General features: G+C 40.4%; 1 protein-coding gene across 1 annotated transcript in view; it reads right to left on the bottom strand.

Moving 5' to 3' along the window:
• ABCD3 (ATP binding cassette subfamily D member 3) overlaps positions 1 to 15977 on the bottom strand; it is a 29918-nt gene extending 13941 nt beyond the window's left edge. The window contains exons 1-5 of the mRNA XM_048067267.2: positions 15690 to 15977; positions 4635 to 4671; positions 2209 to 2307; positions 1325 to 1413; positions 56 to 125 (exon numbers count right to left, since the gene is read on the bottom strand). Coding sequence (XP_047923224.1) covers positions 56 to 125; positions 1325 to 1413; positions 2209 to 2307; positions 4635 to 4671; positions 15690 to 15808 — 414 coding nt within the window. The 5' untranslated portion in view covers positions 15809 to 15977. The remainder of the gene's footprint in view (positions 1 to 55; positions 126 to 1324; positions 1414 to 2208; positions 2308 to 4634; positions 4672 to 15689) is intronic.
• Between the last annotated feature and the right edge of the window lie 989 nt (positions 15978 to 16966).

Raw genomic sequence — 16966 nt, 5'->3', positions numbered from 1 at the left:
TAATTAACATTTAAAATATTTTCTACTAAAAGAATGACACAAGAAAAACACTTACAGCAGGCATTGCGGCAATGAAGTTGAACAAGTATTTCTTGAAATCTTTTCTGCTACGACCAATGATAGCACTGCAAACAACCATAAGCTAATCGTTATTTACAAAAGAAACTATAAACTAGTACTCCTTAGGTGAACAAATTCTCAGTGGACCACATAGCAGAGGGAAAAAAAACATGGTGAAGACATCTAGTAGGATCAAGTATGACAAACTTTGGTAAGTTAAGTGGTAACTGACCCACTGTAAGCAACTGCAAGGCCTTCTGTTCCTGCAGTAACTGCTTCCATTACGGGCTCAGAGATACGGGGTCACAGAATACCAGTTCCTTTCCTTCTTTGATCTGGTCAGGCTGGAGTGCTGCTGTAGCACTCATTTTTTGCAAGTTTAATAAATGTATAAAATTGAAGAAGGATGACAAAAACCCAGTAAATATATGCACGAGAAGAAAAAGGCAAAAAAAAAGGAAAATAGGGTAATAAGGAGCAAAACTGAGAACAGAGCGTACCAATTGCTGCATAGTGACCAGTCGTCAAATCCCTTTAACTGGACAGGAGATATAATACACAGCTAAACAACAACTACCTGTGACTAATTAAAAGAAAAAGGATTTTTTCAGCCTTATCTGCAAAGCATTCCCAAAGAAATGCAGCTGCGTGTTCATTTTCCTGTAAATTTTCAAGCTAAAATTAAAACACTAACACTTGAAAAAATAAATTTAGATATACTTTTTTTTTTTTTTTGCTTTTATAGAAGAAAAAATAAGAAGCAAAATGGTAGAGGGAAGAAGGCAGGGACAGGCACACAGAAGAGCATCACAGAAGAGAATCAATATCCATTCTACAAAGCTCTAAAAGTCTCTCCTGTAATACAATGTCATTTTGAACTTTAAAACTATGTAGTTCAAAAGGCCCAAAATTCTGTTTCAGATCTATAATGACCTGTATATTGACCTCACTGAAAATCTACTATACCACTATTCTAAAGTACCCTCTAGTCAGTGTACACAAAGTGACGAAAAGACTGAAAAATCATTTACTAAGAGGTAAATTTGGCTTAAAAAAATAAAATCAATTATTATTCTGCTATTGGGCACTTTCAAAAATGAATTATTTTTCCTTTTCAAAAATACAGAATTCTCTCCCCTTAAAATCATGACTATACCTGTTTCCAACTGCTTATAAAAGCAATAAGAAAGGAATAAAGTGTCTGGATCAGGCTACACTCCCTGTCGTACATGAGAAAAAATATTTTAAAGAAGTTTATGGATACCTTTCAATGACTGTTCCATTTTGAATCATCCAAATATCACAATATGTGCGGACTACCAGCATCACAGCAATAAGCAGCAAATAACCTGTCTAGTACAAAAATAGAAACATAACAGTTAAACAATGGATAAGAGTTACCACATTTTTTCTTAGCTGTCCATCAAATCTCTTGCTAGTTCTAATTCCTCATGAACTTTGACTTTCCAAACCCCATCCTTGCATGCCTAACATCTCCATGCTCTTTCTCAGTAGCCCATCCCTGCTTCCACATTCTTTGTGCTTCCTTTTCGTATGTGAGCTGTCAGAGCTCTCCCTTTTCATCCAGGTTGGATTTTTATTTTTTTTTAAAAAGCAAACTTAAGTGTTCTGGAAACCATGACTAGGATGCTGAGACAAACAGTCATATCATGCTAAGTTCTAGTTTGCATAGCTTTCCTGAAATGCTGTTAACAGACTCTCTTTGCAGGGACAATTTGACTTTGTGGTAAGATGGCCTACACATAAGTTACAAAAGCAAAGTTATGGACAAACAGCACACTATTTACAGATGTGAAGCACTTACAGGGAGAAGTGGACTACCTTGCATTGAATCAAGCAAAACCTGGATGCTCTTTTAAAACATATGCTACAGGCAGTAGTTGCTCGCTGACAGCCAATGGCTTACCTTGCAATTAAAACCAGAATGGAACTTTTAAAGTAATCTAACAACCAAACATGAATGTAGATTTTTGTATGTGTGTGTTATGTTGCTATTTTAAAATATATATTACAACTTGGTCCTATTCAAGCAAGATACATGTTTTCACTTAAAATCTAGTGTAATTGCAAGAGAAAACATGACTCCAGAACTACTCACTTTTATTTGTAACTGTAGGCAATGCTTACCTCTTTACAAAGTGCTCTAGGGACCATTATTTTCAGAATTCGACATATTCTTGCAACAAACACTCTGTCCACCATTGCTCGCTCCTTCTTTCCCTCTTTCTGTTCCACATAGAACAAGTAAAACAAAGTTTAAATGATGCAATACTTTCCCTATCCTCATTATTTACAGCTACTTTCTTTCTGCAGCATTTGCAATTTTTCCTGCCAATTTAAGACAAGTTAAATGAAACTTATGAATTAGGATTGTACACCTTAACAGCTACCAGAAATGTTAAGAACTAAGCCATCAGAACAAACTGCAATAGGAAATAGCTGCCATGATGCTAAATTATATTTATTTCAATTTTATGTTAAAAGTAATACACAAACATTGCAGACCACAGCATTAAAACATCCAAATATAGGCTACAATGCAATTTGCTATCTCTTAAAGTTGCGTGTCTCTGGAAGACATCATCTGCCAGTATTTTTAAAGATGTATTCCATCTTTTCTCTAGACCATCAACAGTTTAAACTCCTTGACTGTATAGCACTAACTTGCTTCAAGTGGATTGAGCATTTGTTATTCCTTCACTTCTCTGGGATTGCATTACACTGTTTTTGAGAAATAAATCTACTAGACTTAAACCACCCCCTCCCACACTCAAGTACCTCTTTTTTCATGTGTCAGTTACATTTTTAATCATATAGTCCTATCTCCTGTCTCAACTGAGTATTTTAACAAAGTAATGGTCCAGATATTTTCTTTCTTTTCTTCTACAGTTGTGATATAAGGATTCAGTCCTGAAAACAGACCAAAAGGGCATATGTGTGTACTTAAAACAAGTCCTGTTTTATTAATCTAATACCGCTGTCTTTGCTACCCAAGATGTGTGTGAAACAGAAATTATCAGTATCATATTATATTATCACATTAATACTGTAACGGTTAATCTGAAAGAAAAACCTAGAGAAACAGTATAGTGAAGAGTGAAGACAAGGAAAGTAGAAAGAAAAAGCTTCTGTTTCACCATTAGTCAATTTGGACAAAGCTATCAAGCACTCATCTTTTCTCTTCCCCCCCCCCCCCCCCCTCCAATTCCCAAGTATTATTAAACCCCAGAAGCTTGCACAGAGTGTCCAACTTAATCTCTTCACTTGCTGTTCTCATATGCAATGTGATGAGCAACAAGTGCAAGCTCTGAGCCCCAGCAAACACCAATTTACTCTTAATGCTCTGGGAATAAGCCTAAGCTTGTTTTCTATAGGAAGAAGAGAACCAGAGCTCTGTCCCTTTCAAACAAACATGTATGAATAGAAACTACAGATAAAAATTTTGTTCTGACAGGATGCTTTACGGTAGGTGGTAAAAATATTTTAACTAAGAATTTTTATGCAGAAATTCAAGCCAGTCCAAACAAAGACTACTGTCAAGGTTGTATGAAGCATGGCACTACAAAGTCACTTCTTTGTTTGGAACAGAAAAGACAAACATGGTATCTGATGTGCAACTTTCCTAGGAATACCTGGCTATACGTACCTGATGTTTGAGCTGAACTTATTCTCCTTCCTCTTTAATCATGTCTTCCCTGTTTCTACCTTTGTGTTGAACTTACACTAATTCCAGTATCTTCTTTCCCACAGGTACTTCCTTACACTGTTAATACCTCATTGAGTACAATTGCATCCAAGATGGTTAAGAATAACAGACAGCTAGTTAAGATTTGTAAAAATAGCTGTTGGTCTGTGAATCAATTTTTTATGGCAGATACTGCAGTAAAGGTCTGGCTAGAAGCTAACATGATGATACTTGCATACATCTTAGTATATATCCAGTGCAAGCCTCTTCTCAAGATTTCAACAAAGACTGAAGTATTTGGAATAGTTATCTATTCATACCATGACAGGACCCTATACTTCTAATCATGGGCTCTGCCCTTTGGGCTAACTGTTGTATTTTATTTTAACATGAAAAAAACTTGACTAAAAAGGGATACACCCTTTTGAAAATAAATGAACACACACAAATCAGGAAAATGCCAAACCCCCTATGAAGATTACTTTTAGAAATGGTCAGACTACATCACGTTGCATACTTTTTTTTCCCCTCTTAAATAGAAAGCAATTACAGATCCCACCAAATCTACAGGCAGCTATTTGTTGCTAAGCGTGTAGTCAAACTTACAAAACTAGTCCTTAAATGTTCATAAAGCGTGAAGAGATGAAAAAGCACATGGTACACATCAAGCTCTTATGCAAATTTCAGCCATATGTGATTCATCTCATTCCTCCACTTGTTTCACCAATGCAAGTCTGAAGGTATCATGCAAGCTACATTTGCATCATACCCATCCTACTGTCCAAAATAAAACTGTTGGGACTGAAAGTAAAAAAATATCAATAGCATTTAAAATTATTACAATAACAACACATGAAGGAATAATTACCTCATTGGTCTGCAGTGATTGTTTTCCACTTCTTTTACTGTAGAAGAAAAATAAAGTATTTTACTTTTTATTAGCACAGTTCTTAGTCTTGATCTCTACATGCAGGAGACAAAAACAAAAGCTTGCAATTATATCCCTATCTATTTATTTCAAAGCAGCACAGTGTCTTCACAGTACAACTACCCTTTGTGTCAAACTTACATGCTACTTTTATACTGTTTCCATGAAGTGCTACCCATTCTGCCAACTTGGTTTCATGCAGGAAAGCTACCTCTTTCATCTCCAAGTTTGGCTTTACCTTGTCTTTTGTAGCCTCAACGCCCAATGTTTTTATGCCTGTAACACATACTTCACAGATATGGCTATGAGGTTCCAGTGACTACAAATGAAATTACATGAATGCAGATTAAGCGATCCAACTTCAATGTTTCACACTACCTACACAAGCCAAACAGATTTGTTTTGCATGGTATTTTACTTTCAAGTAACTCATTTTACTACATGTAAAGATTATTTATTCATAAGCCTGTGCTGCAGGGGGAAGAAAAGCTAGATCCTGTGAAACCAGGGTTCTGTAAAGACGCGCAATGGAAGGGGAGCTGGTTTTCCTTCTGTCCTTTTTTCTTTCCCCGCATCTTCTAGAGCAATTAGAGGAAAAACATTTGTCAACTAGTACTAAACAATCATCCAAAAATACAATGGTATTCTTTTTCCCCTTTTATAAAAACGCAGGCTGGCATGTAATACAGTTATAGTTTGCCTTCCTTTCTGACCATTCGAGTATCAAATAAGCACATGAAGCCACGGGGAGAGTTTATGCATTACGGAGTTTAAAAGTGACAGCTACCCATATTACATTGTAAGCTGCCATATCATACAATACATTATCATTAGGCTGACCTCAAAACTGCAAAATTCATACAGTTGCAAGACAGCACCTAGGAAGTGACAGGGCAGCAGAAACCAAGAAAGGCACTGTGCTTCTGCCTACAACATCGAAACAACTGCAGGCTGCCCCGTGACCAGTTACCCCACACCTCTGCCAGCACCAGCACCTCGCACTGGTGCTTCAAAGCACCATGAAGGAAGTACCTAGGATGAAACTATGGCTAGTTTAATTTGCCATGATTAGACTACAGATCTGAATGCCATTGACCAATGAAGAAAAGTAACTTAATTAAAAGGAAGGAAGAGGCAAGGCAGCAGAATATAAGAAAAGAAGAGACCAGGAAAGCGAGAAGGAAGAGATGCCAGTTTAACGAGAACTTAATTAAAGGTAATGGTGAGACATAAGCCTGAGAGGAGAAGATAAAAATCTTGTAAGACTACTTGTGCAAAACACAGAGCAAAGAACATGACAGACAGTAGATGGCAGACAGGAGAGAAACAAAGCTTCAGAAGAGATGTGACACAATGGAAACGTCTGGAAATGGTAACAGCATGCAAAGCCTAAGGAACAGCTTAGTTAAGAGACTATGTCCTGGTGATGTCGGAGTGATGACTGCTGGTACAAGAAACTTCTTTCCTCCTCAACACATCTACTAATTTTTCAAGGTACAGAACAGTAACCTACTTTTAAAAATGCCGTAAGCATGGATCCGGTTAAGAGTCCAATCACATCTGGTTTGGGACAAAGAGAAAAGTAGTACTCTTAAGAGTTTATGATCAAACTAAGCGGGTATTTTTCTGGATGATTCATGACTTGCCGTAATGCATAAATCCTACCTTCGTTACTTCAAGGCTAGCCAATGTTTGAAGTCACAACATTCAATATACAACTATTGCACCTTTAAAAGCATCAGAAGTAAATACATCAAAACAGTAATATTAGGAACATGGGGCCCAGAACTGTTGTGGCAGTTAAAAACCTTTGATGTATTTATTAAAACACTTTTTCCTACAGTAGCCGTAGAGAAAAATTCAGTAGCTGAAGTGACTGAACTCATCTGAAACTGATTGTTCATTAAAGGAAAAGAATTGTCCAGAAATAGTCATATTTGTGAACTTACGCTTAATTAATTATCTTAAACTTTATAAATACAAACTCTAAGTACTTGTAAATTGAAAACCTGATGAAAATAGAGCTTTAACAGTGCTTTTCCTTTTTAAAAGATTTTGCAAGCTCAAAACAAGACTAATGCTTCAACAAGAAAGAAAACAAATCTTACATCTGATCTGTGGATTGTCTAGATGCAGAAAAATAACTGGCTACACAGCTCCATAAAGTTGTTCTCAATATTAACAAAATTAGTCCATTGTTACTTTAAAAAGTAAACTACTTTGCTTTCAATAAAAGACTCTGCCATAGCTCTGCCTCGAATAAACTGCAGAACTTTCCTTCCCAAAGTCTCACTTCTTCAGCGAGACCGAAAACTGGCGCTACTCCAGACCCCATTATACTATTGTACAAGTTTGTGTGAGAGAACTGTGGTTGCATTCCCATTGAATTTAAAGACCAAATTAGTCAGCAAGAATGCAACAAGACTATCTTGTTGCAGCAGAGAGCTTTGTCATTTGAATCGATGCAGCTCTCTATTACTCCAGCCCTCTCACTTTACTTGGTGCTGGAGCATCGCAAACCTTAGCGCTGAAGGAGGGTAACTGCTACGTGCTGTCCAAATCCTCTGCTGCAAGTAACTTCTCCAGTGCAGGGGTCATATTTGAGTAGCAAAGGCTGATTGGAATAGAAACATAATGCTGCTTTTTACTGCCAGGTTCATCTGAGAGATTACCCTATCCACACACACCACCCTCCAGTCCGAGTTAAACGGTGCTTTTCATTTGAGCTAATGGACCTGTCAGAGGTGGGCCTCAAAGCTCAAGTGCTGTTGATGCCTAGTGACGTGGCAGAGTAACAGATACGGGTACAGCTCAGGTTAGTACAGTTTGTCACATAATTATTCACTTAGTAGCTGCCTGAATTGTAGGAATAGCATTGAACTGCAGAAGAGCTCTACTTCCAAGCTGTAGCACAGCTGCTCTCACTCCACCACACGATACTGACATGAAACCCTTCCTGAGAGTGGACATCCTGAGGCTGACTGGCTGGTGTAACGAGAAATACCAAGAGCAACTTCCAGACAGTCTGGATTTAGCAGTGACACAACAAATGTCCCATAAGGAACACGCTTCAGTTCTCTTTACCTTGAGGTCTAAACCATGCAGTGACCTGTCACCGTTCATTTTCCACCCGCCCCCTCTACAACAGGAAGTCCCACACACACACTTTTTAAAAAACTCTAGAGAACAGTTCCCCTTGGACATTAGATTTTATCAAGCAGAATTCAACAGTTAGATTACAGAGAGCAGGAGAATACAAGACCTTGTTTTAGTCGACAAAAAAAATGTTAAGGTGACAGAATGAGGGTACAAGAATAAATACTTAAGAGCACCTACAGCAACAAAAATAAAGCCAAAACACTATGGCATATGCCATAAAACAATGACATACAGCAAAGTAAATTATTAAGTTTTTGAACTTATAAATGCCTAACTTTGCAGCTTAAAAACAATGCGATTTTTAAACTGAATCATGGCAGTTTACAGATGGAGAGGATATTTTGAAAGCACAAGTCAAACAAATTAATACAGTAACATTAGTCAAGATTACACAAAAATTTGTATATTGAAATGCCCTACTAATTTATTCCTCCAAAATAACAAACCCCATAGAAACATAAAGCCTAGCTTTTTTTCTGTCAGCATACAAGAGGAATAAAGACTTCTGTAGCAGAATTATTCCTTAATAAAACTTATCTCCAGTGGCTGCTTGCTCTTCTGTTTTCCCACCTGGAAGAGTTTCACATGAACTGAAACTAAGGGTACCGCTGGAGAGTTAAGAAAAAAAAGGCCTACCAGCACAGTAATGAAATAACTGGCTACACTAAGTAGCAAGTAGATGACAAGCAGACAAACTTCCAATGCAGAACTTGCTTTGAGCACACACTTGGATTAAGTGACACAGAAGTCTCTTCTACTCCGAATTATTCTGCAATTCATTCTATGTTTCTACAACTTAAAAAAAAAAAAAAAAAGAGAAGGCCAGAGATACAATGAGACATGTATCACACGAAGAAATTTCAGGGAAAGAAACATCCTGTATGTAGCCTGCTATCTGTTACTTAACTGCACAGAGCTTTTACAACAAATGTACATATGGCACGCCAAGGAAGCTATCAGCAGTACTGGGTTAACAGCTATGCCAAACTTGTCATTTATACATGCATGGTTACTGAATAAACAGCAACTCACTAAAAATAAGTAAATAGTTAAGTACTTACCTAATAAATAGCAGGTAGTAACAACAAAACACCTTTCCCCAACATCAAGAAACATGATGAGGTAAAAAAAATGCAAGATATTTTAAAGAAACTGATGTGGTTTCAGGACTGTGCACAGGCATTTGGCAGCTGATCCCACTTTAAGGGAAGCAGCAAAGCACAAAACTTGATGATGATAATACTGTGCAATTTCAACGTGCAAGTCAGTGTTGGTCACTTGGTTTTGTGTTTGCCTCTGTATTTCCTTATCAGAGGAACTATTCTTCCTAAAGAAACAGGCCGCAATGGTCGTTACTCAAAAAGGATCACTCTCAACACTACTGCAAAAGAAAGTGATTTGAGAAGCACTGGGAAAAGTCTTCCAGAGACTATCTAGTTACTGAAAGGTCTCAGGAGTACTAGTAGCTCCGTGGCATTTATTAGCAAACAGGAAAGTTAAAGAATTACAGCTCCTAGGATTATCCATCTGTTTCCAGAATAAAGTTCATTTAAATTCTGCAGAAGCAATGTACACCGAGCTAGGCACAACCACGTGGAATTGCAGACAACGAGATAAGCAAGTCTTCCAGTTTAATGATGGGTGAAAAGGAAATTTGGGGTTGAAAATGGTATGCTGCGTGGAACTGTGGAGAAAGTACAAAGTTCAGGTCATGCTACCTGCCTTCTGTGGAGTAGGCTGCCAAGCTTCTGCTCAATGCAGGACGAAGAAGTGTCTGTTATGGGGTAAAATGGAGCTTTTCAGACGGTCGTTACCCCTAAGCAACTCTTGTGTTTGTCTTTTGCAGACCATGCATGATTCTAGGTGCGGTTTTCAGTTCACTTCATAGTTGGAATACCACTCTGACATTGTAAAGGCAGAATACAACTCAAACAACTGAAGATTGCACGCACTGTTCAATTGCATGCACTGTTACAGCGTGAAGGAGTAACACGTGTTGAGAATCGCATAGCGCAAACCTCCCAGCACAGTCACTGGCAGGCAGCTTCACACTGTGCACAGCGCGAGAGGCAGCAACAGCGCAGTTACCTTGGGTCAAGGGCAGCGACCTTACTCAGAAGCACGGGCACACTCCGAAAGCACGCTCACTTACACAGGACACCCTGAGCATGCACAGAAACCAAGAGAAAATTTTCTTGGCTCTAGATTGCAGCATAACCAAAAATAATGTGAGAGAATGCATTCAGGCAAGCAGGACAGGGACTGAGAAGGTCACAGCTATGTAACTGCAAGCCGAGCGCTGACTCCTCGCTGCACTGGAAGTTTCTATATAGATTTTAGAAGGCAGCCAAGCAGCACTGTTCTAGAGAAAAATGTCCGTTTCAGTAGAAGCCTGCATCTCAGTAACAGAGTAACACGATGGAAAAAGGCAAAAGCTATTAGTTTTTCCATAAGCTTGTGCTTTGACCTAAGCTGTGGCTGTAGCTCTCGCTCATGTACAACAGTGGAAAAAGACTTGTAATTCATTTCCTACTTCCTGCAAAGTGGAGAAGAAATCTGCTTCACACTATTACACACTCTTACACTAGATTTGGCATTGAGAGCAGTCATTTTATGTGATTTAGTAAAAGAGAAACCACTAATTAACTACCCAGGCTCCAAACAAAGGCAGTTTGAATGCTAGTAGACCCGAGTCATCTGGTTTCTCCTGCCTCCTTAGCCTGCAGGTAAAAACAGGTTTCCTGAGCCCCAGGCAGTTGGTTTTTTTTCCTACAAGATTAGATTTTAGATGCTTTTTCTGGTAATCCTATCTCTATGTTTCAGCATGTGTGATGTTTTATTTTTTTATGTTTGGTTTTGTGCACATGTATAAAGTAGTGGACTGAACAGTCCCATTCCCATTCTGGACAGGCCTACCTTAATGTAGCTGCAGTTTTTCTTGACACCTTCTTAAACCTTTTCACAAAAAAGCACAGATTCTCCTTAAACCTTCTACATGCATGTAAGCTGTGTATTCATCCGCTGTAACGTAACCTCCCCCTTTTTGTCAAACAGCCATGGGGACTCCAAACCAGAACAGGCCCCTTTGTGCTAAGCACTCAAGTCAGGCTCTCCGAATCTAAAGAAACAAGGCATGCTAACAAAAGAGAATAACTCAAACATACAAACACAGAATTAAACAAAAGTGTGACTTGCTTTAAGTTACAACTGCCACTTGCTAGGTTTTAACTTCTGTAATTACATTTCCAAGCATTTGTACAAGTTTTTGTCACTTCTGGCTGTGCTTGTACCAAGTACCGCCAAGCTGACGGGCAGCCCCGCGGATGGCACCAGCAGCACACCCACTTCCACTGCCAGCGGCCCAGGGCTGGGAAGCCCAACGAGAGGCAAGCACATGGGCAACGCACCGCCTGAGATGACCTGCGTAAAGCCCTGTCTGATGCACACTGCCTCAGCAGCTCTGCTTATTCCTCTTAACACAAACGAGCCTCTCCCATTGTTTTAGGCAGACCTAAACTCTAAAGACCCAAGCAAACGTTTTTCTTCCCTTCTGCATTTTTTCCCCACACAGGAGGGACAGAAAACACCTAGATTTCAGAAGTTGAATTTATAGAAAACTAAATATCCATACTCTGGCATCCCCTTGAATTCTAATAGACATATTAGGTGATAGGGAAGGCCAGTGTGTCTAGGAGCAAATCTTAATGTTTTATTTTGGCACCTAGCCGTTTACTATAAATTCCTCCTATATTCTCATTTGTTAATCTTACAGTTCCAAACTCTTTACCTTAACCACCTCCTAGTACTCCTTTCAGTCCCTCTTCCAGCAGAAATCTGTAAGTGTTAAATACTTAATCTAAGTACATTCTCCATTTTTATAAGTACTTTATTTTAAACCACACAGAGATCAGGATCAATTCTTTCTGGGGGGGAATCACAGACAATGCCCAGCTTTTTTATGTAACACCAGAAATTTTATTTCTGAAGCAATCAAATCTTAAGCAAATATTCTGCTTCTTGTTCTAGGCAGTAATGTCTAGCATTCAAGACAAAGCTCATAGGACACGGGGTTAGACTTTCAGGGATGAAAGATAATATATTAACTTCATTCTATTTTACACCTTATACAGCACAGGCTCACTCCCCCCCACCCCTCCTTCCATTTTACAGTCCTATAATGTATAACCCTATTTCATCATTTACCATCTTTTTGACTGCTGATACCCACTAGGAACTTACTGTCTTTGTTGAAAGACGTAAAATGGTTGGGTGAACCGAACAGGAGAAGCAGAAAGATAAAGGTCGAGAAGCAGGGAGAAGGGCTGAAGAGGGGCTCAACATTTCAACCGTCTTGCTTGTTTTTAATGTCACACAAGCATGGATTACAAACCCCACTCATGCATTGTCCATAAGGTTGAAGCCAATTGCATTTCGTTAAAGTAGCAATTCATAGCAACAAACTGCAATCCATAGTAACAGCAGCTCTTAAAAAGGGAAACATTTGTTGTTTGATTTGCACACATCCAAACAGCACTTGTATTAGACCAGAATATGTGATCATTTAGAAAAATTGTAAAGATTAGTTCAAAGTTTTATTTCAGTACTTCCATTACGTAAAAAAATCAATTCCAAAACCCAATCTTCTCAGACCTTGCTCAGTGGCAAGGTCTTGGGCATTAAACTCTTTTTTTTTTTTTTTTTAAATCTTACAGAGGACAAAGTACAGACCTGATCTGACTTCGACTGGTTTTCCTTTGTTCTTTTACTTTTTAAATCTTTCTTCAATACTCAATAGTGAAAAAAATAGTACCACTAGTCTTTAAAACAGATTTTACAAGTAATTTCCCTAAACAGAATCAAGATTTTTCAATTGTCAGACACAGATGAGTACTGCAGCCACTTGTGCTTGCAGAAACAGATCAGGATTGACTAATGCCACAATTAATTTTCCCTGTTCCTGCATTATATACCCAGAATAACGCAGCTTCTCAAAAGAGAACTTCTTATAACTCTAAGAAGACTGCAAATACTACAACCGAGGCCATAACTGCATTTACACATAACTTCCCCTCTCCCAGGAAATGAAAGCTTTTCCAAGGAACCAGACTTTTTGAGGACAGCAACTCGAATGGAGAAACACTGCAGTTTTTATTTCTACGCTTTACTTGAGGAAGTAACATGAAATACTGGCAAGTTATTTACTACACGCAAACAGTTCTACATCATGCCATTTTGGAGGAATTTAGGAAGTTGTGGTTAAAATATATTGTAAATTGCAAGGGATGCCACCTCTCAGTCCTGCAAAACTGATGAGCAATGTAATAGGTACTACAGAAGAACAGCTGTGACTAATCTAACTAACACTAATTAAGTGATCTTTGACCTACTAAGGTAGGTTAGCATAACATACGGCTTAATTATTCATACATTACTACTTGATATGAGTTGTACTGGACCTTGCTCCTATTGTCTGACAGCAGAAATGTAAGTGGAAGTTGTCCCTTTTTCCTACTCTAATTTCTACAGTTGACTATTCCATATCACAATTAACACACACAACACAAAGTCTGCGCAAGATAAGTCTGTTCTTGATATGTTACAGATTTAACAGATATTTGATTTGCTAAAATATGGTATGTGTTTTTTTCATTTGCATTTTATATTTATATCACTTCTTAACTTTGGTCAGCAGTGATACTGAGCTATTGTCAGCCTGCCAGCAGACATGAAAAAAGAAGTTATTCTGGGAAAGCATGATATAATAGTGTATCTTATTCTGAATTTAAGTATTTATACTTACACATACTTAAGGTATATATATTTAAGCTATACTAGGAACAAATAAGTTTTGCAGGTAAAGTTTACAGTTGCACTAGAACCCTTACATGATTCACTTGAAAGTGAACAGCAAAACACTGGTCTGCAACATTTTCAAATTTCAAGTCTGCAACATTTACCTTTGCCTTTACTGGGCTCATAGTCACAACTTCACCTTTCTGAATTCAAGAAGCTGAAGTTCATCTCACACTGAACAAGCCAACGTTTTCTGGCATTATATACTAAGGTGAATGAAGGAATTCACACACGTAAAACTAAACTATCCCATAGGTTGCTACTATTCACATGCCTTTCTGAGCCAACCTCACGCTGCAGATACAATACAGTTCTTATCCAGACTACATAGATTGCCAGACAAAATCCTTCTCCTTTTGAAGAAGTAAATAAATTTAGGCCAGCCATACTCTCTCAACTTCTCTCTCTCTCTCTCAAAGACTCTGAGAAAGACGCAACACAAATTAGAGGGCATACTAGGCCCTGGAGATTTTTTATCATTACTGCATGATGGTTTACCACATTATTATATGCCAATACCATATACCAGCACAAGTATGCTGGAATACATAAAGATTTGGCACAATGACAGTCCTTCCCAAAAGTATGCTATAATTTATTAGCAACAAAGCATTAGGAAATGAATGATACATGAACTAATGAGACTAAAGGTGGACGTAAACCACATTACAGATTTCAGGGGTAGGGAGATGACTTTGGACAAGTTCTAGCCTACTCTATCAACTCAATACTAGCGCTTAGAGTATACTAAATGTACTTCAAAACTACACTTGACCTCCATCTACATTTGAAGATGTGTTCCAAACTGAATGTAATCTAGTGTGTGCTCCTCAACAAAGGGAAAGCAATCAGGAGGTTCTCTTTAAAAGCACACTCTTCATCTGAAGAATCTGAAGTAGATTCTCCCAGAATATCTGCTTGGCCTTGTCTTTCTTACAAACACCATTACCATACGCTAAGTGTGAAAATCTTGCATTACAGTACCAATAATATTCCCAGCTCATCACTTTCAAGCCCTTCTATATAGCTTTTCACCTTTTTACAGTGTTACTTCACTAACCTCAGCAGAGATACTTGAAAAAGACCATCCTTCCCTATGAGTTTGATAAAAGAGTAACTCTACTTGGGATCTCGCTTCTATTCTTATGGAAGCAACAAAACGTAGCAAATTCCGTAAAGGGTTATGCTACTGATCACTCGTGTGTTACATGACAAAGTTACTTAACTTCACAAAGCTCTAAAGATATCACGTACATGTAAGGAGTTAGGTAAAATAACACTGGATTGTTGCCTAACTGCAGGTATGTTATTACTTAAGTCTATTGGGTAAGCCCATTTCACCATCAAGATTTAGCACTGGGATAAGATTATAGCAACCACACAACATCTAACTGTACCACCGTAACACAGCAGGTCTTCTGTATATGATCAGCAAACTACATCCACAAAGACACTGAAATCATCAAAGGATTGAGTCAGGAGCACATCCTTGATCTGCCGCACGTTGTGGTAGCCAGGTGCTTCACAGAGGGCTGGCAAACAGACAGGAGCACACATGTACCTGTACAACACCCTCACGGGCACGAGAAGCAGCTACAAGCTCTTCATAAGGGCTGTCAGCGTACCCTACTGCCACCCGGCCGTGTTTGAGCAACAACTCGGCTCCACTACTTGCCTGTGCAGACAGCACGCACCTAAAAAGTCAGCTGCTCGTCACTGTTAGTCCACTGAGGGGAAAATGGAACAAACGAGGAGAATTTGAGCAACGAGGTGGCGGCGCTTGGATGCGCGGCCGCACCTAGAGGATGGGGAGCTCCGGAGCCTCCCTGCAGACCTCTCTCCCCGGGAGGAGGCCGGCAGCTGCCCCGGCTCGGGCCTCCGGGCCGAGGCCGGCCCCGGCCCCGGCCCCTGCCCCGGCTCCGGCTCCGTCCCCCCGGGGCCGCCCCCCACCCTCCCTGGCCCGGCTCGGCCCGGCCCGCTCACCCGTGCTGGGCGGCCGCCCGCCGCTTGTTGAGCAGGCAGAGCAGCGCGCAGGCGGCGGCCGTGGTGGCGCCGGCGATGGCGGAATGGCGCACGGTGAGGTACTTGCTGTAGGCGGCCATGGCGCGAGTGCAGGCGCGGAGCCCCGCCGAGCCGAGCCGAGCCGTGCCGAGGCGAGCGTGCGCTGGGAATGCCGGGACGAGGGGCGGGCCGCGGGCGGGTTGTGCAATGGGAGCGACGGCGAACGGATCCGTCCTCAGGCCCCGGCGGAGCGCCGGCCGCGGGCAGCGGGTGAAAGGCAAGGGGGAGGTTCCCCGGCCGCAGCCTCGCCCCGCCACCGGAGGCCGGGCCTCCTGAGGGGCCTCCCGGGGTCCCGGCCGCGCCCCTGGGTCGGGAGCCTGGGCCTGCGCTGTGGCCCCCCCGCCGCGCACGGGGTGGGCGCTGCCCGCCTGTGGAGGCAACACGAAATAAACCTTCCCGAGAGCTTTCTCGTGTGAGTTTTGCCCTGCTGTTTTTTAGGGCCATGCGAGCAGCTGCCAGGGTTAACGTTGAGAGGGCGGAACAAGCCGTCAGCTGTGTGAGTACGGGCAAACAATCCCTGACACCGTCAGTCGGAGCCACACCAGGTGCGGCCGTGCCAGCCAGCCCCTACAAAACCAGTTAGACTCGCGCAGTGCTTTTTCCCTCAGAGTCGATAACAGTTTGACACGTTGAGTTATCCCAACAAAACACCCATGCCAGCAGAACCGTGTTTAGATTAGATCATCCCCTCTGGGGACATAGCCCTCAAAAAGACACCTGATACTGCGATGAAGTGTCGGTACCTCATGCAGGTTCGGGTCGATCTTACGTTTAGAGCCTGTACTGGTGCAATGGTTGATGCTGGAATGACAATTACTCTGGTCAACCTTTTAAATGCAGAACACAATGCAGTTAAAATCAAGGTATCTGCTTTTAGTCTGAGAAAAGCTTTTCATAAAGGCTTTTAAAAATATTTAAATGCTTTTGAATGTTGCATTTTTGTCATTGTAGTATCAGATTGTGTGCATAGGTCAGTCCATTTCTCAAATATTCATATTTCTTTCAAATATGTATGCCAGGAGTAGCAGGGCTGAAGCTGCAGTTGGTTGAGAAATAATCTGTTTCTTCATAGTGAATCACCACATATACTTTTCTTTCTCATTCTCTCTCCACATCCTTGGTATCATCAGGCATTTGGGGGCAAGTTTATTTTTTGGAGCCAAAACTGGATTCTCAAAACATCAAATTGTTCACATTTT

Source organism: Anser cygnoides, chromosome 8, assembly GCF_040182565.1.
Source record: "Anser cygnoides isolate HZ-2024a breed goose chromosome 8, Taihu_goose_T2T_genome, whole genome shotgun sequence".
NCBI classification, from domain to species: Eukaryota; Metazoa; Chordata; class Aves; order Anseriformes; family Anatidae; genus Anser; species Anser cygnoides.
This window is presented reverse-complemented; position numbering and strand designations above follow the sequence as displayed.